The sequence below is a fragment of the Neltuma alba genome, unplaced genomic scaffold, assembly GCF_004799145.2.
Source record: "Neltuma alba isolate B1F8T4 unplaced genomic scaffold, ASM479914v2 tig00001639_pilon, whole genome shotgun sequence".
NCBI classification, from domain to species: domain Eukaryota; kingdom Viridiplantae; phylum Streptophyta; class Magnoliopsida; order Fabales; family Fabaceae; genus Neltuma; species Neltuma alba.
Window position 1 is genome coordinate 243,329 of NW_021632546.1, and position 27,016 is coordinate 270,344.

A 27,016-nucleotide genomic window follows, 5' to 3' on the forward strand; every position below is an offset into this window, starting at 1 on the left:
ATAGTCTTTATATTATTTGCACATATTAAAAGTTTCATCAAATCGTAATTCTACCTAGTACACTTGATTAGTAAGGATATTTTAGAAAAGATAATACTAATTTATTACAAATAGCTAACTTAAATAATTTTCTTAATACACTCAAATTAATCAATTAGTTCTTATATTAAAAACCAAATGTGGTATCAAATAGTGGCAGGCATTATTATGCGTATGAATTCTCCTTTATGAATAACCTTTACGAGGTAAATTATAGAAGGCCTCATCTAACAATGCAGATAGCTAGAAGGTAACTAATCAATATTACTAGAGGGAGTATTTTAATTTCTATTGTACAGCATGAAACCTACTTCGTCAAAGTTAGTTGGAAGACAAAACACTAAAGCTTAAATAAGGGTGATAATTGTAAGCCTACAAGTTGCTGTAACGAAATATAAGCTTGGGATTTCCCTTATTATTATACCTTGGAGCCTATGGATGTACTTAATAAAAATTAGGTAATAATGGCCATTGTTTAATTAGATGATAGAACACTCAAATTAAATTGATTAAAGTTTCTACATTTGCCGACCTATTAAAGAAGGTCATTGAAAAAATATATATACTGTACATTTTCTCTCATCTATTTTCTTTGTTGTATTTATAGAGATAAAATTGGAAAAAATTATTAATTACCCTATAAGTGATTTATATTTAAAAACAAATTTTTCTCCTGCAACAGAGCGGTAAACTCTAGAAAGAAATTTGGGCCTATTTGTTGCTGTTTTTATTTTTTATTTTTTATTTTTTGTTTCCAAAAAATTTTTATAAGATTGTTTATGGAAAAAAAAATATGTTTAGATAATTGTTCTACAAAAATATATTTGAAAATAAACATATTGAGATTAGATGATGAAACTTCAATGAGAACTCAGGTTGTTAAATGGAGAAAAAGACATTGAGTATAGAAGAAAGAATTTCACAATAACCCCAAATAAAAAATAAAAAATAGAAAAAACAAAAAAGCTAAAAATTATTTTAGTTTTTGAAAATACTGCCTGCGGTGCTTAGTATTTTACTAATTAAAAATGACAGGCATGATGAAATAATAATTCATAAAATGTGAACCCCCCGGCAACCAGAGCTATATACCTATCCGTTGTTGTCCCCTTGGAAAAGAAAACAAAATGTCTAGGGATCGTTAGAGACATGTAATGTAGGAAAAATTACACACAGGTTTCATAAAAGATAATTAATTCTAAAAAAGTTTCTTACAATTTCCAAATCTTTCCTAAGTTACTAGGGGCTTCAGAGCAAAAAAAATTAAAATTATGAAATTACCTACTTGCCCTCACTGATTGAAAATGTTGTGGTTAGCTGCTGTGCAGGTTGTGACTGTATGTTGTGCATGTTATCATTCGGTTGAGTATAAGTTGTGATTGGCATCTGTGGATGTTGTGAATAGCTCAAATGTAGGTTGTGATTAGCTACTGTGTATTTAATAAACGTACTCAATAAGAATTAGATAATAATGGCCATTGTTTAATTAGATGATAGAACACTCAAATTAAATTGATAAAAGTTTCTACATTTGCCGACCTATTAAGAAGGTCATTGAAAAAATATATATACTGTACATTTTCTCTCATCTATTTTCTTTGTTGTATTTATAGGGATAAAATTAGAAAAAAAATTATTAATTACCCTATAAGTGATTTATATTTAAAAACAAATTTTTCTCCTACAACAGTGTGGTAAAATCTAGAAAGAAATTTGGGCCTATTTGTTGCTGTTTTTATTTTTTATTTTTATTTTTTGTTTCCAAAAAAGTTTTATAAGATTGTTTATGAAAAAAAGTATGTTTAGATAATTGTTCTACAAAAATATATTTGAAAATAAACATATTGAGATTAGATGATGAAACTTCAATGAGAACTCAGGCTGTTAAATGGAGAAAAAGACATTGAGTATAGAAGAAAGAATTTCACAATAACCCCAAATAAAAAATAAAAAAATAAAAAATAAAAATTATTGGGAAAATCGCAAATAAAGACCGTGGAATATACAAATCGCAATTTGGGTCCTTGAATTTATATAATGCTTGTCAGAGACCCGGTCCCAAATAAGAATTATGAAATGTTGATTAAAAGTCAAAAATACCCTTTTGCTTCTCCTTGTCTTTTTTTCATCTTATCCTCCTCCTCTTTCCTTTTCTTCCCCTCTATCCTTCTCTCCGTGCTTCTTTTTCCTCCTCCTCATCTCATTCCCCTTCCTTCTCCTTCTTCTCCAGTCCCACTTCCTTGTCCTTAACCCCATCTCCCCCAACTTCTCTCATTCTCTCTTTTCTCTCTGTCATCTTCTTTGTTCCTTCTCCCAAAGCAAGTGAATAACAGGACATAGAAGAAGGATGCCAAGGGAAACAATAATTAAGCTCAACAAGACTCCCATTGGATATTGTTGAAGCCTAGCTTCGACAGGGAATTGGGTTCCAGTTTGTCACCGAGTTCTGTGTTGAAGTCGAAGATGGTTGCAGCGACGACGGCAAGTGTGCGATGATTGCTTGGTGCTCAGACAACGCCCAACAAATCTAGATTTATATTCTTCATTTCTATTTTAATTTTCAGCTTCTGTTATAATTGAAAATAACAAGTTTGATAAGTTGTTGAAAATAACAAGTTGACAAGTTCTGATACCCAATTCACGACAAGTTCAGTAATACGAATAACAAGTTTAGAAAGGCAAATAACAACTTCTGATAAGCAATTCATAGAAATTCAAGTTTCTGTGTTAAAATGACAGCATTTTCAGATTTCTTTAGCAGATGACAAGTTCTGATACACAATTCATAACAAGTTCAGTAAGGCGAATGACAAGTTTAGTAAGGCGAATGACAACTTGAATAGAAATTTGAGTTTCTCTGTTAAAATGACAGGTTCCCATTAGGTTTTCATACTTTTTCTGTTAAAATGACTGAATTTCCACATTGATTTATGAAAATGACAGGTTCACAATAGAAAATGACAAGTTTCTACAAGATTTTCATACTTTTTTTCCCAGAAATACAGTTTGTACATTTCTGACAGCAACCACTTCTGATAAACACGAAATGACAAGTTCACAATGAAAAATGACAAGTATGGCAAATGACAAGTTCCCATAATGTTTTCATACATTTTCATACTTTTTCTGCTGGAATTACAATTTGCACATTTCTGACAGCACCAACTTCTAATAATTGTAAAAAAGCTCTAAATTGTGGAAATCAAGTATGATGATTGTATTTCGGTGGATAAATCGATCAAGGTGTGGGATGTGAGAAACAAACGAGCCTTAAATACAATGCTAAATGAATAAAGTTCTCACCTTATATGTAGAATTTGATGGTTTCTTATTCATATGATATGACAATTTACATTTCGGATTTCATGGTTGAGGATGCACTTGTGAGTGGATATGATCATTATAGTGCATTTGCCGCTGGTGTTGATATGAGCATGCTTCTTGAGGGGCTTATGAGAGTTCTGGTGCTATAGTTTTATACATTAGGAGGAAATGAGAGGTGAAATTGATGATAAAAGATGTTAATCAGAAGTGGTTACTGTCAGAAATCTACACATTGTTATTTCAGCAAAAAAATTTACAATTGTATGAAAATGTGATGGGAACTTGTCATTTTACATACTTAACTTATCATTCGCTATTATGGGCTTGTAATTTACTGTTTATCAAAAGTGTTTGTTGTCAGAAATCTGCACATTGTTATTTTAACAGAAAAATTTACAATTGTATGGAAACGTTATGGGAACTTGTCATTTTACATACTTAACTTGTCATTCACTATTGTAGACTTGTCATTTACTGTTTATCAAAAGTGGTTGCTATCAGCAATGTGCAAATTGTGATCCTAGCAAAAAAAGTATGAAAATGTATGAAAACATTATGAAAACTTGTCATTTGCATACTTAACTTGTCATTTTCCATTATGAACTTGTTATTTCGTGTTTATCAAAAGTGGGTGCTATTAGAAATGTGCAAATTATAATTCCAACAGAAAAAGTATGAAAATGTATGAAAACATTATGGGAACTTGTCATTTGCCATACTTAACTTGTCATTTTTCATTATAAACTTGTCATTTCATATTTATCAGAAGTTGTTGCTGTCAGAAATATGCAAACTGCAATTCCAGCCAAAAACAGTATGAAAATGTATGAAAATCTTATGGAAACTTGTCATTTTCTATTGTGAACCTGTCATTTGATAAATCAATGTGAAAATCCAATCATTTTAACAGAAAAAGTATGAAAACCTAATGAGAACCTGTCATTTTAACACAGAAACTCAAATTTCTATGAATTGCTTATCAGAAGTTGTCATTCGCCTTACTAAACTTGTCATTCGCCTTACTGAACTTGTCATGAATTGTGTATCAGAACTTGTCATCTGCTAAAGAAATCTGAAAATGCTGTCATCTTAACACAAAAACTCAAATTTCTATGAATTGCTTATCAGAAGTTGTTATTTGCCTTCCTAAACTTGTTATTCGCATTACTGAACTTGTCGTGAAGTGAGTATCAGAACTTGTCAATTTGTTATTTTCAACAACTTATCAAACTTGGTTTAGACATCACCATATTACTGTCAAAACAAACAAGAAATTGCATTGACTTTTTATAAGATTCAAAGTCTAAAATGCTTTCTAAGAATTCTAGCATAGCATCTATCAACGTAAAACAATAAAGAAGCACCTCAAAGAGAGTCTTTAGCTCAGAATCTTCAACATTGCTGTTAATGTTTGTAACAAAAATTGTTCTAGAAGAATGTTCAACAAAAGAAAGTTTCCCTTTAAAACGTCCGAAGCAACTAGGATCTTTATCTGGACCATTGGCCCCTTTTCCTATAGTTAGATGTTCATCGCCTTCCAGCTCCATACCTCTACCACTACCAAACAGATCAAAATCTTCCAGGTTATCACCAGTTTTGGTAAATTATTTAAACTCGAGTCATCAAAAACACCAAAAGATGGACCATCTTCATTAGGAAGGAGATTTCTAATGGTGTTAGCCTCAATTTCTTCAAGAGATTTGTATGGTTCATCATCAAGAAGAGGGAGACGAGTCGGAGAGTGAAGAAAGAGGGAGACGACTTCGAAAGTAAAGAAAGATAAAGTTAGGGCATGTAGACAAGGGACTACAAAAAAGCAGAAGGGCGTTTTTGTCTTTTACCTAACATTTCATAATTCCTATTTGGGACCGGGTCTCTGACAGCAATTATATAAATTCAAGAACCCAAATCGCAATTTTATATATTCCACGGTCTTTATTTGCAATTTTCCCAAAATTATTTAGTTTTGAAATACTGCCTGCGGTGCTTTGTATTTTACTAATTAAAATGACAGGCATGATGAAATAATAATTTGTAAAATATGCACCCCCGCCCTCGCCCCTGGGGGCGGAGCAACCAGAGCTGTATACCCATCCGTTGTTATCCCCTTGGAAAATAAAACAAAATGTCTAGGGGAAACATGGGAATTTGTTAGAGACATGTGATTGTAGCCAATTTAGTAGAAAAAATTACACACAATTCTTACAGAAGATAATTAATTCTAAATTTTTTTTTTAAAATCTCCAAATCTTTTCTAAGTTCCCAGGAACTTCAGAGCAAAAAATTAAAATTATGAAATTACCTATTTGCCCTCACCAATTGAAAAGGTTGTGATTGATTGCTATGTAGGTTGTGACTGTATGTTGTGCATGTTGTCATTCGGTTGAGTATGAATTGTGATTGCTGTCTTTGCATGTTGTGAATAGCTCAAATGTAGGTTGTGATTAGCTACTGTGTAGGTTGTGATTGTAGCTGTGCATATGTTGTCATTCGATGAGGGCAAGTAGGTAATTTCATAATTTAATTTTTGCTTTGAGGTCCCTGGGGACATAGGAAGTATTTGGAAATTTTGAGAGACTCTTTAGAATTAATTATCTTTTATAGGACCTGTGAGTCATTTTTCCTTTTTAGTATTACACTGCAATATATAATTATATATATATCCATTTTAAACAAACTGAGTAAGTGAGACAAATATTGTGATTATAAATTACTAAATTATAATTAACATATATTAAATATATTGGTTTCCCCATAAAGTTGTCACTTTTGCTGCAGGTTGTCAAATTGTCCAACGTTGTGGGTACCAGATCAAAAAACATATTTTAAAAAATATTTTTTAAAATCAAAATTTATATTCAAATCAATTTTATTTATTAATTTTTCCTTATTCACATTAAACCTCTAATTTTGGCTAAAATTATTTTTGAATAATATAAGAGTTTTCTGTTTTTCCTTAATTTTATTTTTTATTTTTTTAAATATTTATTTGTTTAATTTTTTTTTGTCATATTGGGATAGTAGTCTAAGTAATGTAGATAACATAGGCATGGCAATTTTAATTAATTCAATAAATATATTATTGACTAAAAGTCTTTAATAAGTGTTTGCAGCTAAAATGTGTTTAAAATTTTTGAATTATACATTTAAATAATTTATATTAGGAGAAATCACAAATAAAGACCCTCCAATATGCAAAATAACAGATAGGTCACCTGAATAAGTGAAATTACTTACAAGGACCCAGTCTCAAATTGTAATTATGAAATCATGGCAAATTACCAAAATACCCCCTCTTAAATTTTTTTTTTTTAAAAAAGAAAGCCACTACCTCACCGGAATCCAGCCACCGGCGCCGGAGCTCCGCGGCCGCTTCCTCCGCCATTGCCGGCGGACGGACCCCGACGTCCAACCGCTTCCGACCACTGCCGGTGGACGGACCCCGGCATCCGGCGGCCTTTGTTTTTTTTTTTTTTTTTGCAACTGTTTTTTTTTTTTTTAAATAGTGGGGGAAGTGAGGTTGGGGGGATTTGATCCCCCAACCTAATGCTTCCCAAAATAAAGAATGACCATTGAGCCAACAAATTTTTGTTAACATTATGATGCAAAAAAAAAAAAAGTTAACTCGTTTACTCTTGTTCCAGGTGATAACAACAATACATTTGTAAATAACAAGTTCTGATTGTAAAATAATACGTCTGGAATTAAATTTAACAATATGTTTTTTTTATAACAATAAATTTTGTTACAGGTAATAATACAATACATTTAAAAATAACAAGTTCTGATTATAAAATAACAAGTTTGGGATTAAAATTTAACAACATTTTTTTTTATAACAACACACTTTGTTTCAAGTGATAATAACAATACATTTAAAAATAACAAGTTTTGATTATAAGATAACAAGTCTGGGATTAAAATTTAATGACACATTTTTTTATAACAATTAATTATTTTATACTTTTAAAAAATAAATTATTTATAACTTATAAAAATATTTTTAATATATTTATTTCTCTAAAAAATACTTTTTAATCTGTATATCTATACAACTCATTATAAATCAAACTACTCTCTTATAAATTATAAAGTATTTATAATTAGGCATTTTTAATCTATTAATCATAGTATAAATTTTATATTATTTCATTCTTTAAATATTAAAAATAGTTTTTATATTTAAAGAATAAAATAGTATTTTTTAACTATAAATTAGAGATAAATTTCATTTATAAATTTAAGCAGTCAAAAAGTATTTTTAATCCACAATAAATTGTACTATTTATAATTTATAAGAAGTAGTTTGATTTATAATAAGCTGTATAGATATATAGATTAAAAAAATTTAAAAAAAAATTAAAAAGTGTGTTGCCATTTTCCCTAAATTTTATTTATAAATTTGAACAATAAAAAAGTATTTTTAATCTATAAAAAATTATACTTCAAGTTCTGATTATAAATTGGAGATAAAAATTATGTTTTTAGCAAATTAAATAGATTACAAGTACTTTTTATAAGTTATAAATAATTTATTTTCCAAAAGTATAAAATAATTAATTGTTATAAAAAAAGATGCTGTTAAATTTTAATTCCAGACTTGTTATTTTACAATCAAAACTTGTTATTTCCAAATGTATTGTTATCACCTGAAACAAAGTGTGTTGTTATAAAAAAAACGTGTTGTTAAATTTTAATCCCAGACTTGTTATCTTATAATCACAACTTGTTATTTTTAAATGTATTTTTATTATCACTTGAAACAAAGTGTGTTGTTATAAAAAAAATGTGTTGTTAAATTTTAATCTCAAACTTGTTATTTTATAATCAGAACTTGTTATTTTTAAATGTATTGTTGCTATTACCTGCAACAAAATTTATTGTTATAAAAAAAACATATTGTTAAATTTTTATTCCAGACGTGTTATTTTACAATCAGAACTTGTTATTTCCAAATATATTGTTGTTATCACCTGAACAAGAGTAAATGAGTTATTTATATTTTTTTTTGCATCCTAATGCTAACAAAAATTTGTTGGCTCAATGGTCATCCCAACCTCACTTCCCCCACTATTTAAAAAAAATAGTTGCAAAAAAAAAAAAAACAAAGGAACAGTGGCCGGACCCCCGCGTCCGGTCACTGGCAGTGGCCGGAAGCGGCCGCCGAGCTCCGGCGCCGGTGGCCAGATTCCGGTGAGGCAATGGCTTTCTTTTTTTAAAAAAAAAAATTAAAGAGGGGTATTTTGATAATTTGGCCATGATTTTATAATTATAATTTGAGACCGGGTCCTTGTGAGTAATTTCACTTATTCAGGTGACCTATCTGTTATTTTGCATATTTGAGGGTCTTTATTTGTGATTTCCCCTTTATATTATCTCTAAAGTTTGCATCATTTATATTATATCATAAAAAAATATGGGTTTGAAATATGTAGTCTTAGCCATTCAAATAAACTTAAAAATTAAGTTTCAATAAATGCGATCTCAAAAATATATATAAATTTTATAATATAGCCAAAATTATTAAATTATTATAAAGTTTGAAATTACATGTATTTGATTTTTTTTTGGGTAAATATAAATGTTTAAATCATTCTTATCTTAAATAGATGTATTTTGGACAAAAAAAGAGTTTGAGAGTCAAACTTAATAGTCAGCTAATATACAAATAAAATCTTAGAGGTTTTGACAAACTCAATTATTTTTATATGTTTTTGGTATCTTTTATATGAGTTTTGTCAGCTTAATTGGTCCCTTTTTGCCTTAATTGATTTATTTTGTTTTATTTTGAATTATTATTTTATAGGGGCAAAATTGTCATATTTTGGTTTAATTGTGACTAATTGATTTTTGAGGACAATTAATGCTACCTTATTTTTAAATTTTGTTTTCAGGTTTTTGGAAGATTTAAAAATAAAAATAAAATAAAATAAAGAAGAAAAGAAAAAATAAATAAATAACAATAATAAAAGGGGAGAGCAAAACGCAACGTTTTGCCCTCCCCCAACCTAATATTCTATAATCATCAGCTGGAGGGGGCGGACGGGAAAAATGCCGAACACACACCCGAAACAGAGCAAGGCCGAAGAGCGCACACACACAACGCCGAACAAGCTGAACGAGAGAGGAGACGCTGAGCGGCGGAAGGAGATAGAATGAGAGCAGAGCACGCCGAACGAAGCTGAATACACGGACGCTGAAGGCGAGCTGGGCGCGGCTGGAGAAAGGACCAGAGAACACGCAGACGCAGACCAGTGAAACAGAGACGTGAACCATTCAGCGTGAACAGTGTTCTTCCATGGGATCCTGTAGCAAAATACTGATTGCAGCGAATTTGATGGCAAACCGTGGCTAATTCCTAATTCTCTAATTCAATAATAATGGCAGGAGCTTGGATCATCAAAGGGGAGTTTTAGTTGCTTTAATTTCTTACTCAATAATTGTTTAACAATTCCTAGGTCTTAGGATAGTTTTTCTAATTGTTGGGATAATTGTATTGCTTAATCTGATTATATTTGGGGATTATTGCGACTGGATTATTGTTTAGTATTTGACATTGGGCTGTTTATAGCTTTGATTTCAATTATGATGTTGTGGTTATGACATTTATATTGATTTTGGAGTTAATATATTGTGATTTTCTAAGGTGGCTTAGAATTTTGGATCATATTGTCTCTTGCTAGCTTTAATTCTGTTATTTTGGATTTAAGAGTTCTAATTAAGCATTGGTTTTTGGCATCCTTAATCCCATTTTACTATTCTGGTTGCAGTTAGTAAGTTGAGATTTTAAGAAAATATTTTGTGGCAGCTCGAGGTGGCTCGGTTGTTGGATTAAAAGCTTAATTATAATTCTTAATTCATTGTTTTTAACTCCCACATCTTTTAGAGTGATGATTGCCTACATTGTTGAATTGGAGGATTGATTATCATTAGTGTTATTTATGTGTCTCATTTTCATTTCTTTCATCTTCAGTTATTTCAATCATCTTTTATATAAAAGAAAATAACAAAAAAAAGAGTATTTTAATTTCAAATTGATTCGTAGTATTTAATTAACAGCTTTTTCAAAATCAAAAATCCCTTTTTATAGTTTAGGTTACTTGCATTTATTTACTAGGGTTTAATTTCGTTTTCGGCTCCTCAAAGTGAAACGACCCGAGTTTTGCACTATATTGCATTAATTCGGTTAATTTTTGGAGTAACCCCAAAGCGACAATTAAGGGAAGTTCAACTTCAGGTTTATATGATATACATTTTAATTTTAAGTAAGGTTTATATGCCTTTTCAAAATAAAATGGAGGCTTATGTAATTTAGATAAAATAGAGGAGTTTTAATGTATTTTACTCATTTTATTAATTATCATAGCCATGAATTTATGAGTTATGATTTCATTCAGCTGAAATATTTTTCTAGCTACACCCATGACATAATATATTTTAAGATACTAAATGCACTTAAAAAAAACACTTAAAGTGCAGAATGAATCACTAAAAAGTTTAAAATGCTGGACTATAATTTGTTTGTTTAAATAATATATTATACTATATCGATTGAAAACCATGTTTTTAACCAGGAAAGATGAACAGGACCTAACCACTTATGGGTTGTCTGGATTCTAACAAAAGCACTTTTAAAAAATATATTTATGTAAATCAAGATAAAATTCATATCATATATTTATTTCGTATATCGTAAAATCACTTTTAAAATTATGATTTTATTGTCACCAAAATACTCCATTATATCAAAACACAAGGTTGAAGTGCGTCACCGTCACTGACCAGCTTATCTTCTGTTTTTCTATCCACAGAACTTGTTTCAGAGTACCCAAAAAAAACAGATTCAAAATAAAATAGTTTTATTTTATATATGTGTGAGAAAGAATCGGCGGGAGACTTATTGAAGAGAAAATAGTTTTAAAAAAATGGTTCTAGGTAATTTAAATATGCATAAAAAAAGACTATTCAAAACACTGGTAAAAATGAGCAAAATAAGAACGAAGAGAACAATTATATTATTGTTGTTGATGTTTTTAGGTCTGAATACACATAATATAATAGAAAATAATTTCAGTATCACATTGTTCAACTTGGCTACCTGAGTGCGACAAATGTTGGCAAAAAAACGAAGAAGAAGAAGATTTGAGTGCGACGAACATCAATTTAGCGTTCACGTCTAACATTCGAGTCCCGAGAAACAATATAGGTCACGATAATTTAGTTAACATAAAGCTATCTTTCACATATATAACCATCTAAAATCATAGCCATATGCTTGCTCTTTTTAAAATATAAAATTCTTTTAAAAAACCATGAAACTTTCTTGGGAATTCCCAAACAATAGCCTAAAGGAACCTAGAAATAATTAGAATATTGGGGAACACTCTGTGATGAGTGACAGAACTAAAGGTATCTTCGCATCTTTCTGTGGTCATATCTAAATCCAATGTAAATCGACCTACCCTCTTATATTTTACTAGTTATATCCCCAAAAATTAAGTAGGGCACTAAGACCAGTTGAGTTGAGTAGAGGTCTCAGAAATATGCAGTAAAGATAAAATTATTCGCAAGGACTAAATAACAAATGAAAAGTTTTTGTCTAGATCGAGAGCATAAATATTTCTAAATACTATGGGAGGGTTTCAATGGCCAAAATGAAAGGGAGCAGAGACCTAAATATAAAAGAAGCAAGTTTCAATTTAGGAAAAAGCATACGTAGACAAATCATATAATGATTAAAAAGTTAAGGGAACTTAAATAAATATTATGAAATGATGGACCTATAATTTATTTTTTGAGACCCTTGAGATGTTTGAAGAAAGCTGCGTGAATGACGAGTCATATAGGGTTAAAAGTGCAATCTCTGGAAGTTGAATCTTAATTGTAATTATGAAAAATTTACCGAAAAATTCAGGGACAATAGGAAAAAGGTTCCTAAGTGGAAGATTGAAATGGACCTCAAAGACAAGATTTAGTAAAGAATAGGAAAATTATGAAAAGTAATTATGGTTGGCAAAATAATAATAATCATTATTAAAGGGGATAAATGGGAAGATTAGCAAATAGCATTAGATGCAAGGTCAAAAGTGAAAGATTGAAATTCGCCTCAAAGATAATTAAGTGCTTAATAAACTTGAAAGTTTCAAGACATATTCTTGAGATCAAACAGAGTTTGGTGGAAGATTCAACATAAATTGTTTCTCAATATTATAGCTCCCTAGAGCAATGTCATTATCCCTATAAAAGTAGAAGGATACAAACCCCTTAGTCCTGACAATGCAATCTGTAATTCCCACACACAATATCACCCAAAAAAAAAATTGCCAAGGTACTTACAGCCATAAGATACCTAATCATAAGAACCATTCTTCTCACAACTCATTAATATTACTGCTCACAGCTAATCGACGCTATTCATGTTTAATCCGTACAGCCAATGAAATCCATGTTTGATATAGAGCTCCCCACACCATTTTTCATTTAACTCCTTAGTATATAGTTTCTATTTCCCCTCATGTATTATCTCGAACACTACTTAAGTCAAGTTTTTCTTATTTATTATGCCAAATTTTTCAATACATATATCCATATGTTCTATTTTTAAATATTATCATTAAAATATAAACTCATATTAAAAATAGGACACATAATCATGTGTAACTAAAAACTTAATATAACAGATATAAGAACTTGACGTATTTTCTATCTTATGCTTGATTCTTTAATTTCTATATATGTCATGTAATATGTAAAGGGCTTCAGGCATACCTGAAGTGTCGAATGATCTCAAATTCAAATAGCCACTCGCGAAAGTCCGGTCACTGTAATGGAGTCAGACTATATTTTCACAGCAAATGCACCGGTGGGTGAGAAAGAAAAGAGGACCAGAGGGAGGAGTTTGGAAAACGTTGAAAAAAACAGGACTAGACTGAACTGATGCCCCTCACGTCAGTTTTTAACTTCATCTTCCCTTTTTTGAAAATGAAACTGCCTCCTCATGGTTATCCTCAACCGTCCCTCCCTTTTTTTTTTTGTAATTTATATAAAATGGTGAAATTCACCACTTAAGACCCAAATTTCCTATTTATTTGCATCATAGTCTCAATACAAATAGGTTTGGGTCCAATCCACTAATGGTGGACTGGCCCATTTTCCTACATCTCCCACTTACACTTAGAGGATTAGATGTCGTCGGTCCAACATCTTTGTTTCCTCTTAATTTCATATTTAGTGCTTTGTCATGACCACGTGGGCATGACGTCTTCATCGAGGTGCCTGCACTATAAATCCTTTGATAGGATCAGCACAAGTTACCCTCTCCTTCGTGTAGATTGAATTTTGAAGTTATGCCTCAAATATCCCAGATTTACCTATATACACTTTTTCATGGTAAATCTAATCCATCTCAAGTCAATGGTTGACTCAGATTACCTTTCTCGTATGTCTAGTGTCCACACTTACAACCACAGAATGTCATAAGGGACATGTCACAGATACTAGCATAGGTGTGTATATCATAGTCAATCTTCCTTTCGCCCAAATATCACTTTGATATGAATCAGTCGTTCTCTTAGCATACTACCTTATATTGCATCAATCATGACCATATGACACATGTTGAAGTAGCAATCACTGAAACATATCTTCGTGATATTGTCAAAGTCAAAGGACACCAACAGGAGGATAATTCCTCCCTGGGACTCACACAACAATGAAGCAAGGATCTTTCACTTGCTTCCCTTTTGCGCTTCTCCCAGAACATGTGGTATGAAACACATGCTATTGTGTTACTCTTATATTATAAGAGCGTATGTCGTTTTAGACTTATCATTAACACCATACAGACTTAAGTCCAAACATACTTAGTGTCTAGACCCAAATTCTTCAACTCTGCTCATTGCTATGACATCGACGTTGAAGAGTTTGTTATCTAGCTATAGGTATTATGGAAGTGGGATTCTAAACTTTGATCCAACTTTATCTTTGTGGATCTCATCTTGACTTGCTATACTTTAGTCAAGGTGACATAAAGTTTGTGTTTCTTCCCTACCATATCAGCATTCTTTGCTGCTTTACTGGTGAACACAAATGTCTCATCTTTGCTCACTCCACCTGAGTATCAAAGGCGGTTGCCCGTGTGAGAGAGTCAACCCTTTTTAACTTGTACGACATACTAGACATTGTATACTTTCGAACAAACACATAAAGTAATAACGAAAAAAATATAATTTCATTAATGAGGTTTACAAATAACACTTTACGCGTGCCAAGGGCTTGCACATGTTCTTTAAAAACTTTTTCACCTATTGGCTTTGTCAGGGGATCTGCTACCATACATTTGGTTGAAATGTATTATATAGTAACAGCCTTTTGTGCTATATAATCTCTAACAAAATTATACTTGATATCAATGTGCTTAGTTTTACTGTGGTACTTAGGATCTTTAGTATAGGCTATGGCTGCAATATTGTCACAGTATACTGTTACCAAATTGATACTCTTGTTTCCAAATCCAAGGTGTTCTATAAATCTCTTCAGCCATAAAGCCTTTTGTACTGCTGTGGTGCATGCCACAAACTCAACTTCCATTGAATGTAAGGCAATGCACGTTTTCTTCTTGCTACTCCAACATATGGCGCCATTGTTGAGCAAGAAGGTATAACCTGAAGTTGACCCTTGTTCTTCTCCATCTTCGCCTACATCAACATTGGAGTACTCAACAAGGCACATGTCGCTTCCTTCGTAGCACAGTGCATAATTAGAAGTGCCCTTTAAGCATCTCAAGATCCTCTTCACTGCTTTCTAATGCTTTTCACTAGGATTAGACTGGAATCTGCTTACCAGTCTCACTGCATAATAGATGTTTGGCTTTGTACACATCATTACGTACATCAAACTACCAATAGTACTGGCATATGGAACTCTTTCCATCTTCTTTTTGTCAGACTCGATGTTGGGACATGTAAGGACTCAAAGCCACTCTAATAGTAATAGGGGTACTCATGGGATTGCAGCCTTTCATTTTAAATCGCTTAAGAATCTTGTTGATGTAATTCTCTTGTGAAAGAGAAAGGATTCATTTTGAGCAATTTCTTTGGATCTTAGCTCCAATTATATACTCTACTTCACCCATATCTTTCATTTCAAAATTTGACGAAAGCCATTCTTTAATAGCCACCACTGAATCTAGACTATTTCTGGCCAATAGTATATTGTCTACATATAAGGATAATATGACAAAATTACCCTCAAACCGCTTAATGTAGACGCAGTGTTCTTCCTCTATCATTTGGAAGTCATATGAGGTTATTGCTTTGTGAAACCTCAAATACCAGTGTCTAGATGATTGTATCAATCCATAAATGGACCTTTTGAGTTTACAAACTTTATTTTTCTTTCCTTTTTTAATGAAACCTAATGGTTGTTCCATATAGATTTCTTCATCCAAATCACCATTTAGGAATGTAGTTTTTACATCCATCTGATGTAATTCTAGATCTAGACTATTTACTATTGCCAGAATAAGTCTAATAGTGTTGAAACACACAACAGGTGAGAATGTATCTTCATAATCTAGGTCTTTTTGTTATGTGTACCCCTTTGCCGCTAATCGAGCCTTGTATTTGTCAATTGATCCATCCACTTTTCTTTTAATCTTGAGAACCCACTTGTTCCCAATAGCTTTACTCCCTTTTGGAAGATCAACTAACACCAAAACTTGGTTCTTTTACATTGAGTCCATTTCTTCTTCCATCGCTTTCATCCATTCCTCCTTGGCAAGACTTGACAAAGCTTCTCGTACAGAACGGGGCTCATCATCCCCTTCTGGAGTAACTAAGAAAGATTTACCTTCTATTTGAAAGCGTCTTTTGGGAACACCTTCCTTGTTACTCCTTCTAATGGAAGCTATTTGCTTATCTTTCTTTCTTTACTCAGGTCTAGGTGTTGACCTTTCTTGGCTCGCACTCAAATTGTTATGTACTATCTTGTTCCTATGTCTCATAAAGAGAAACAGTGCGGTCAACATCTCCTCTATTAGGAAATTCAGTCTCAATGAATGTTACATCTCTTGATTCTATTTTAGTTACCGTTCCATCTTTGTTTCCACCTATGAAAACGTATCCTTTTGATTGTTCAGTGTATCTTATAAAGATACATTTCTTTCCTCTGGGACCCAACTTCCCATGCTTATCAGAAGCGTCATGGATATACGCCGCAAACCCCCAGGGTCTCAAGATGCTTAGATCTGGCTTGTGTTTTATCTATAGCTCGTAGGTGTAGAAGCGACTGATTTTGAGGGTACACGGTTAAGTATGAAGGTCACCGTTAACAAAGCATCACCCCAATACAAAATTGGCAAGTTTGCTTGAACCATCATAGACCTAACCATATCTAGAAGAGTTCTGTTTCTTCTTTCAGCAACTCTATTTTGTTGTGGAGTGCCAGGGATGGTCAGTTGTCTAATTATCCCTTTTTCTTCAAGAGCTGTTTAAATTATTCAAATAAATATTCAGGACCTCAATCAGTGCATAATGCCTTAATTTTATTGTCCATTTGATTCTCTACCTTGTTTATGTATTGTCTAAAGCACTCAAGTGTTTCAAACTTATGCGAGATCAAAAAAACATGACCATATCGCGAAAAATCATCAATAAAGGTAATAAAATACCAAGCTCCGTGTCTCGCCCTCACAATCATTGGACTGCATATGTCGAAATGAATTACTTGCAATAGATTTTCAGCTCTTGTTCCCTTACTGAAAGGCTTCCTTGTTGCCTTACCAACTAGACAACTCTCACATAGTGACATTTTCATACTAGGAATGGTACCTAACAATCCTTCCTTGGCTAATTTAATCATTCTATTTTGATTAATGTGTCCTAGTCTAGCATGCTAGGTGTTTATGTCAACATTACGGGAAGAAATAGCAAAGCATTCATTACTATTGAAATCACCAACAATATCCAAAACAAGGAACTTTTTAAACAAGAAAGCTAAACCATAAAGGACTGAGTTGCTTAAAATGTCTGTAATTTTACCATGAAGGTTTACATCAAACCCAAATTCTAAAAGACATAACATAGAAACCAAGTTCTGTCGGAAGTCGAGAGCGTAAAGTACATCATGGAGTATTCAGTTCTTCCCACCATGCAAAGTAAATTTGCATGTGCCTAAACCTTTAACCTCGATCCTTGTGTTGTTCCCAACGTAAAGCCACTTGCTTTAATACAGCAACTGACGGTACTCGATAAAGGATCCTCGATCCCTGGTTACGTGGTCTGTGGAGCCTGAGTCTATAATCCAAGAAGAAGAAACAAGTTCTGTTAGAAAAACAACACTAGAAACATGTGAATTCACATAATTCACTAATACCTTTTCACTCTTAGTCTGTTTTGAACAGTCACATGTCAAATTGCCCATTCTCTGGCAAGCAAAGCATTTGACCTTCTTCAGGTCTAGCTTCTTCTTCCCACTTTTATTTCCCTTCTTGAATTGCTTCTTCTCTTTTTGGGTTGAGAACCACCCTTCTTCCCTTTCTTTTGGAACTTCTTGCCCTTCTTGGAATCTGGCCTTGAATAGAAAGTGCCAACATCCTCAGTATAATAAGCTTGTCTAGAGGTCTTGTAAGCCTCTAAACATTCATCCTCTAGCTCCAAGTGCTTAGCAACATTGTTAAAAGTAATGATGTTTTCATTATGGGTTAGATTAACTTTCATATGCTCCCAGCTAGCAGGAAGCGATATGATAACAACCTGCACTTGTTATTCATCAGATAAGACATGTCCAACTTCTTTAAGTTCTTTGATCATGATGGCCATCTCTCTCAGATGTTGCTTCATAGGATTGTTTGGCTTGAGTTTGTAGGTATCCAACTTCATCGTTAACCTCCTAAGTTTACTGGTAGAAGTACCACCAAACTTGTCCTTCAACACTATCCACATAGCTTGTGCAATTTTGTGCCTCTCAAACTCACACATTATGTCATTAGCCATGGCACTTAGAAGCGTGATTCTTGCTATGCTGTTTTTCTTCTTCCAAACTTGGTAAGCCTCTTGGTCTCTCCTATGTTGGGCCGTATTACCAACTTCAGGTTCGACCATTGCAATGATTAATGGTTCAATAGCATCCTGTTTCTCCAAGATGTATTGGACCTTTCGGTGCCATATGTACCATAGAACATTTTAGTTATATAGCATGGCGAAGTATACAATGTCCTGTGCTTATATCATCCTTGATTAGAAAGTAATGACATTGCAAGATCCATGATCAAGAGCATACGTTTGTACCTCCTGTCACACAGATACAGGCAATAATCATTATGTCCTATCAAGAATTTTATATAAGCACTTCAAAAATATGGCTCTTAGAAGTCTTATCTTCTAAAAGCTCCCACTTATAAAAAGCATACCTATATTATTCACATAATAATCATTCAACAATAATTTAAGTAATTTCATTAAATGAAATAACACATTTAATTTGTTTACAATATATGAAACCAAAAACTTAATATAACAAGCATTAATAAAGAGAATACAAATATGACATCATTTTATATGAACATAAAGGTAATCAAGTATTGCATTCCTCAGTTTCCTAAGTTTGCGTGTTTTGGTCATAAAGGATGATACTAAATCTATAGCCCAAATCCAGTAAACTTTTCCTATGGGTTTTCCTTTAGGTCCTCCTCTGACCCTTATTGCTCTTATGTATTCTATTATGACTTTAAGGTAGAATTCAGTATTCTTCTTATCGGTTACATATTGGATGTAACTAGCGAGCATGCCATTGATACATTTTATGTTTGTCAATTTGGCCGTATCTCTTTCAACTATACTCATAGCTAAAGCAGGGATACAGGGTTAATTCACCTCTTCTCCTTCCTCAACTACAGTTTCATTAGGAAGATCTAGTGAATCGTTAAAGACCAAGTGAGCTTCAACACGGAAGGGTCCAATGGGGAATAAAGATTCCGACTCAGGTCCAGAATCCATTAACTCCTCCGGGTCTTCTTGAGGAACCTCTTCAAGGTCCTCATCAGGATCGTCATCGTCAGGTTCATATTCTGGAACTCTATTATTCATGTATGAGTATTCCAATGAACCATTCTTGATATTTTCAGTGCTACTAGAAGCCTCTTGCTTTATTTTCACCTAAAACAAAATAATATAAATTATTTTGAATATTTTAGAATTTTTATCTATATAAAAATACCAGAAGATGAACTAAAACACTCACAAATAGATTTTTAATTGCCTCAAAAATTAGCAAATTATATATCAAAATGAAGATCTTAATTTTAGGGATTTTGAGAAACAAACCGCATCTCAAACGGAGCTTCCATGCACCTACACACGCCCCTAGAAGAATAAATTCTGCAAAAAAATAAAAATTATTTTCAGCCCACTTGCACTGTCGGCGCCTATACTACACGCGCCGCCATGCAGCTAGCCACCGGCGACACGCCCGGTTCCGGCGGCCTCCACGTGCCTCCCCCTTTCAAATGGGGTAGCCCACGTGTCCGACAGGCATGCCACGTGGCGGCACGTGCCATGTGGCGGTTCTAGGAAATTTTTTTTCTTTAAGCTTGGACCGAAAAATAATATTTTTTAAGTGGGCTCGCCAGACTCTAGCCCAACCTGAAAAAAGACTTTTTTTTTTGGATGGAGTAATTTTTTTTGGCCTGGTTTCTCTCTGTTTTTTTTACTTTTTTTTTAGAAGGGCCAAAACGACGTCGTTTTGGCCCTGGAGGTTGTCTTCAACCTCCAGCCGGGTCATCCTGACCTAGTGTCTACAAGCAGATCGAGTCTGATGGACCCATCAGACCCGAAAACTTCTCTCCTCCATATCTCCTCTGTCTAATGTCCAAATTTCGTGTACTTTATATCATTTTCTTCATGTTTTGTCCTCTACACAATGGGATAGGTTTTGGTGCCTAAAAAATTAATTTTAAGTAGACTTAATAATGGAAACAAAAGAACCAAAAACAAATATGATGTAAAACGTGTTTCATGGAGGCAGAGAAATAATCTATCATATCTACTTATAAATATAAGTAAGAAAACAATCATACTGGAAGTAAAAAGGAGGATTTGCATAATTGATTGAAGCAAATCGCATAACCGGATGATTACTCAGAAAAAAAATGCAGCAATAAAAATAAAAAGAAAAACACAGGCTCCACTAATAGATAAGGCAGTGGAAAATGGCAATGATGAGAGGCAGTGGCTCACCACGAATGACGGTGGGATTTGGCGGAGGAGATCTGTGTGCATGTAGTTTCGGCTTGTTACTCTTTTTAGGTTTAACTGCATTGTGCCTTTGGTTAAGCCTACGGCCCATTGAACCCAAATGCTTTGTCGTAGCCTTTGTTGTTCCTAAATTGAACAAGACCTCAAATACAACTACCAACTCTACCATAATCTTCATGGTCGACTATGATAATGGAAACAAGGAATCTGGGATTTGATATGACAATGTCAACTTCATCATCGATATATTTCTTGATCAAAATAGTACCGGTTCGATTGGGAGCTCTACCATTGCAGGCTTCTACCAAGGGCGCAACAAGAATGAGAAGAAGTGGAGCTTTATTGAAACACATGCCGGAGCACTTAACAGGATGGTGAAAATGGACGGGAAAGCATAGTTCTGGGTGAATTTTACAACATCGGTGAAGTACAAGATCATGTTCTTTTACACAGCACGATATTGATTATGGGGAGGGGCTAACGTTGCCGTCACTAGCTTGGAAGATGAGAAAGATGATATCAGACTCGGACACTCCCTCCTGATAATTGTGTCCAGCGCAACCCAACTGGTGGCTAGCTGCTATCTTATGCTTCTGATTCTGGGTCTTTTTGTCTATTTTGTACCTTTAGGTTTTTTTCTCTAGCATTGTTTTTTTCCTTCTTTTTAAAGGGAAAAAACTATCATTCTGTTTTTGTTTCAGAGAAAGTAATCATGCTTGTTAGGACATTTGATGCAGGTTTGGATTTGGATTCTGGGTTGGTTTGCAAGATTTTCTTTCAAAATGTAATTATTGTGGGAGAAGGGCCTCTCCACTTTCCATCCTCTCTATTTTCTTCACTTCCCATCTCAATCATTAAATTGTATTTTAAATGGTTTATGTTTGATACTCCTCTGGTCCTTAATATAAGATCTATTTAACTAATTTGATTAGATTAAGAAAGTTAGGTAAGTTAGTTAATTATAAGAAATATGACATGTTTTTTCTAAAATTCCATAATCATCTTTCTTAATATCCTCCCTCTCTCACCTACTTTATTATGGTAAAGAGAGTATCTGAGGGTAATTTAGGAAAAACTGACAAAAATGAGAAATATGTCTTATATTTAAGATCAAAACTAACTTAACAATTAGGTCCTATATTAATGACTAGAGGAGTATTTTATAAAATTATGAAAAGAAAAATGTTACGTTTAAATACCAATATTAACGATTAACATGAGAAGTGAATAGAAATAAGGGAAAAGAAGGAGTGGAGAGACCCTTTTCCCAATTATTGTTCAGGCCTCTCCAAATTATATTTATATATTTTAATTGTAGTTGTTATATTTCTTCCCGGTTTTTTATGAAAAATAATGACTTTTTATTTTTATTTTTTAGCAAAATAGATAAGTTTTATTAATACCATAAAAAAAGTACAAACACCAATAGCCACTTGAGGCCCAAAAGAGAAAAAAACACTCAGAAATAAACCTAGAGATACAACCTAACACACCAACTTACCGAAACAAGCCAACTACAAACAGAAAGGAAAGAAACAGAACAAAACAAAAAGCAACAGAGAAAGCAACTAGCCTATACCAGTCCTATCACCAACATCCGAAGCTGAGCCAACATGAGCCATCTGTACATCAAGGAGTAAGACAGCAACTAGAGAGGATGGTGGCTTAGAAAGCCATCCCACAGGTACCATACACCTCATTGCCTCAATTGTGCACTGGTTACCCTTCCTATTTACCAAAGCCAACTCTCAATTGCAACTTTGAGACAAGTAATCCCAACACTTATGAAGGATGTTTGCACAATTCCATTCTCCTCCTATATGATCCTTTCTGCTCAACAAACTACACAGCTCCCTATAATCTGTCTTAAAAACTACCTTCCTCCAGTCCTTCCTTGAGACAACTTCAAGAGCTAATAGAAGAGCCAAACTTTCTGCCATGAAGGGAGACGCAGCTGAAACTTTCTTCCCCAGACCTCCTACAAAACAATCAGAATTCTTTCTACATACAACACCTACTGCAACAAGTTTTAAACTACTCTTAAAACCAGCATCAATATTAACTTTTACTACCCCTTCAGCTGGCTTTCTCCAAGATTGACTTATTTCAACCTTCATACTAGAAGGCTCTCTCCTTGCCTTTCTTGTAGTAGCTTCTTCAAATTCTCTAACAAGCCTCATTGCAGCTGCCACACAGCTGCAAGCATCCATTTCATGCCCTTCAAAGACATAGTTACACCTACCTTTCCAAATGCCCCAACATATACCAGCAAACAAAGCCACATCCTATTCAATGATAGCATCCGAGTTAACTAGCCAGTTTTCCAACCACTTGTCAATTCTAAAATTGCCAATTCTGTCAAATCTTAAAGCCAATGGGGGGTCATACCAACAACACTTTGTCCAAGGACAAAGAAACAGCAGATGCTCAATAGTCTCAATATCATACTTATAAACAGGAGAAATAGGATCAGCAACACATTTTCTAAAAAGAGCTTCCTTAGTTGCTACAGCACCACTAACAGCTCTCCAAATAAAACGAAGGACTTTAAGGGACATTTTAATGTTCCAGATTCTACTCCATAAATTCTTTGAAGGGAAATAGGAATTACCAGGCTTATCTACATTCTTCACCATTTTCTTCTGTAAAGCAACCTTATAACCGATCTTAATAGCATAATCACCATTCCTATTCTTTAACTAGATCAATTTGTCCCTTATATCTATCAGAGGGATTCTGACTTTTTTAATACAAGACTTGTCTTCTTCAGATAAAAAATTCCCTGCCCCTTTGAACCACCATTCACCATTCCTTATTATGTTACAAACTCTCAGGTTCTTCATTTCCTTATTTAAACTTCTATCATTCAAATTTAAATCAACCATCTCAGGAAGCCATTTATCTTAAAAAATCTTGATATTCTCCCCTCTTCCAACCTCCAACACAAGTCATTTACTAAAAGGTCTCGGGCCTCCAAAATGCTGGACCACTCCCATAAAGCCCTGCTTCCTTTTTTTGCCTGCAAGAAACTATTTTTAGGAAAATACAAACTTTTCATAATCCTTACCCAATGATCATCAGGATTCTGAATTAGTCTCCATGCAGATTTTGCCAACAATGCAATATTGAAGGCTTCCAACTCACGAAAACCCATACCACCTTCTCCTTTTGCCTTACTTAACCAATCCCAAGATTTCCAATGCACCCTGCCCTCCTAGTTTTTCTGTCCCCACCAGAAGTTGGACACCATGGCATCCAATTCAACGCAAGTCTTCTTTGGAAATTTAAAATAGGACATAGGGAAGACTAGGATTGCATTTGCCACTACTTTGATCAAGACCTCCCTTCCCCCAAAAGTGAGAAGTTTCTACTTCCACCCTTGAAGTTTTAGACCCATCTTACATCTAACAAAAGATAAGGCTTCACACTTTGACCTTCCCCAAAGCATTGGCATGCCAAGGTACTTCCCCTGATTATCACTTGCCTCAATCCCCAATACCTCATACACATCCCATTTTTGGTCTGCACTGGCATTTTTTGAGAAGAAAATACAGGATTTATCAAAATTGACAGATTGACCGGAAGCATCACAGTAGCAATTCAGTATGCTCTTTAGCAACTCACAGTTCCTTTTATCTGCATTGATGAAAAATAACGCATCATCAGCAAAGAAACAATGAGATAATGTGGGGAAAGTTTTAGCTAGTTTGATGCCTTTCAACCTTCCTCTATTGACAAACCACTGAGTCATCAAAGAGAGCACTTCTGTTGCCAAAATGAATAGGTAGGGAGACAAAGGATCTCCCTATCTAATTCCTCTCTCCATGCTAAGATCTAAAACTTTTTTGCCTGCAACCATTACACTCAGGTTTGCTGAAGAGACACATTCCACTGCCCATGCAATCCATTTCTCTCCATTACCCATGACTTTTTATTTGGAGTATTAAAAAAAACATACTTCCCCGTCAATGTAGGAGCTGGAAAATGAATTATTTTAATCTTAAATATAATATTTTATTCATTCTGCAAAATATAAAAGTTTTTTCAAATACCCCTATTAAGTACACATAGCAGAAAACTCAACTAATTTCCTACAATAATTAATTTAACTAATTTTTTTAATATCAACAATTTAATTATCTAGCTTTTATATTAAAAATCAAAGACAAAATTTGAGATCAATTATTAAAAGCAAGCAACTAATTATTGAATTAGAGTATTTTGTTGAAATTTTTTATTTTTAACATATTTATTAATCCAATTAACTTAAGGTATTTTTTTTATCAGTAAGAATTAGTTATGGGTTTTTTTTTTAAATAAAAAAGAGTGAAGGATTATCCATTTAGAATTTTGAAATACTAAAAGCACTCAATAATACATTGAGTTATCTCAAGGCTTCGTTTGGTTTCGCTCATGCCTAGCCTAGCCTAGGGACCCGGAGGGGGTTTGCTGTTTCCTCCGTTGAAACCGTTAGGTTGGCTGAGCTGAGGATCGCAATTTTCAATGCCCAAAATACCCTTTTGGAGAGGAAAAAGATAAGATAGAAATGAAAATTTCTTTTGGGTCTAATCTGTTACATACAATTGAATATCATAAATTCAATTTAGTCAAAATGCTCTCTCTCTTTGTAAACAAGATGCTTTTTACGCCTCCTTTTATGCTGCACAAAATAGACGCGTAAATAGCCTTTTTCTGGTTCACTCACCACGTCTCACTTGCACTGCATTCATTTTTCTTGATATCCACACTTGAGAGAGCAAGTAATCCATATGAATTATGAGACTATTTGGGCTACATCTAAAGATTGGGTCCAACAATTTGTCGGCGACCATCTGCCACTGCACACCCATGTGGATCACCGATCGGATTAATTCGATGGCTACAAGAGAACTGAAAGAATATAGAAGAGGATGTGTGTATGTAATAATTTCTTATACACTTTAGTGGACAATATTTAAACAAAACATGAAACAAGGAAGAGAACTACATTTCCACGGCTACAAGGTGCAATTTCCATTATTCAAAGCCTGGTCCAAGAAAATGCTTCCCAAATCACGAGTACATTGCCCAGTCATAACAAAACTCATAAGAAAGGTACAGGACACAGCAATCAAAATCCAGCATTACACGAAGCTGTAAATTTACAGAACTACCTGGAGGATCGAAAATACGGTTTGAGCCAATGCGAGAACGAGGAGCAGAAATGCAGCAACAGAAGCAGCAATTTGCCAAGGTGTATGACAATAATCACGTCTCAGGTTTGCCTTCCACTGGTGCCAACGACTTTTACAATACCTATTCAAATCTTTGCAAGTCTTGAAATAGTGAGTACTGATGGTTGAATGGACGACATTGTCTGAAAGACCATTAAATAATGTGGCAACCTTTTTCGTATCACCTAAATAGTTCCTAACTATTTTCTTGCGAACGAGGAGATCCACATCCTTTTCTGTGTTTATTAGCCAATCCAACAAAAGAGCATAATCAGTAATGTAAGCATTTCTAGAATAATGACATTGTTCTAATGCTATCATGTTACGAAACAAAAGTTCAGTATTATCATCCACCACAACATGGGGAATTTCAAGAATTTCTCCTGAAAATTTCACGTCCAATAAGTATTCGCTCTCACAATCCTTCAACGTTACGCCTGCTTCTTCCAGTGCATTCGCATTGTGTAAAAGAATATGGCTTCCATCCTTTGGGACTCGCATCCATTCATCCTTACCCTCTGGGCTTGGCTTCCTTTCAGGCGTCTTTCTTTTCTTGTAAAACAATCTAAGGAGATCCGTAAAATGCTTTATATCAACAGTAGAATGAGGGTCTAATTCTTGTCCATTGTGATACCCAAAATAGTTATGAGTGAGCTGAAGAAATGAAGGGAGGCTACCACGACGATCATGGGGCAAAGCTTCATTGAACAGCTTTTCCATAACAAAGAATGGAAGTTGATTCTCAAGTAAAAGTAGATCTAGAAGTATAGAATCCGCTAACCATGGCTGTGACAATTTAGCATCGTTGCGTACCTCACCCAAATGGGACATGATGAAGAGTTCAATGATGAAGACAGCATCCATTAATGTCAGTTCCACAAGTTCTTCTTCAGTAATGGTTTCTGAATAAGAAGCACGGACTTGTGGCTCTAACTTTTGTACAAATTCAACCAATTCGCAACAACTTGAGTTGGTTCTTTGAATAAATCTTTTGAACAATATATGTTTTTGCCTTTTCATGTCTTGCAGCCCCTCACTGCGATAATGAAAGGGGTGTAAGCATCTTTTTTAAGATCACGGAGCTTAATAGGCACCCTGTAGATACAGCAGTGTGGTGACATATGACCATCTCCACAATCTTGAATAAGTTTTTCGATGTCTTCAGTTATCACCAGTCGTGAAGCACTC

General features: G+C 33.8%; 1 protein-coding gene and 1 pseudogene across 1 annotated transcript; one reads left to right on the forward strand and one right to left on the reverse strand.

The window, feature by feature from the left end:
* The first annotated feature begins 20,569 nt into the window (after nt 1-20,569).
* LOC114760598 (protein NDR1-like) lies at nt 20,570-21,259 on the forward strand (annotated as a pseudogene).
* Nucleotides 21,260-25,756: 4,497 nt separating this feature from the next.
* Nucleotides 25,757-26,692, reverse strand: LOC114760605 (UPF0481 protein At3g47200-like). Its single transcript, XM_028949871.1, has one exon. It carries the CDS (start codon nt 26,690-26,692, stop codon nt 25,757-25,759), a length of 936 nt encoding a protein of 311 aa, XP_028805704.1.
* Nucleotides 26,693-27,016: the final 324 nt, after the last annotated feature.

What these genes read in the sequence shown, in the direction of transcription:
- LOC114760605 (XM_028949871.1), bottom strand. Translation starts at nt 26,692, where the DNA reads ATGGATGCTGTCTTCATCATTGAACTCTTCATCATGTCCCATTTGGGT.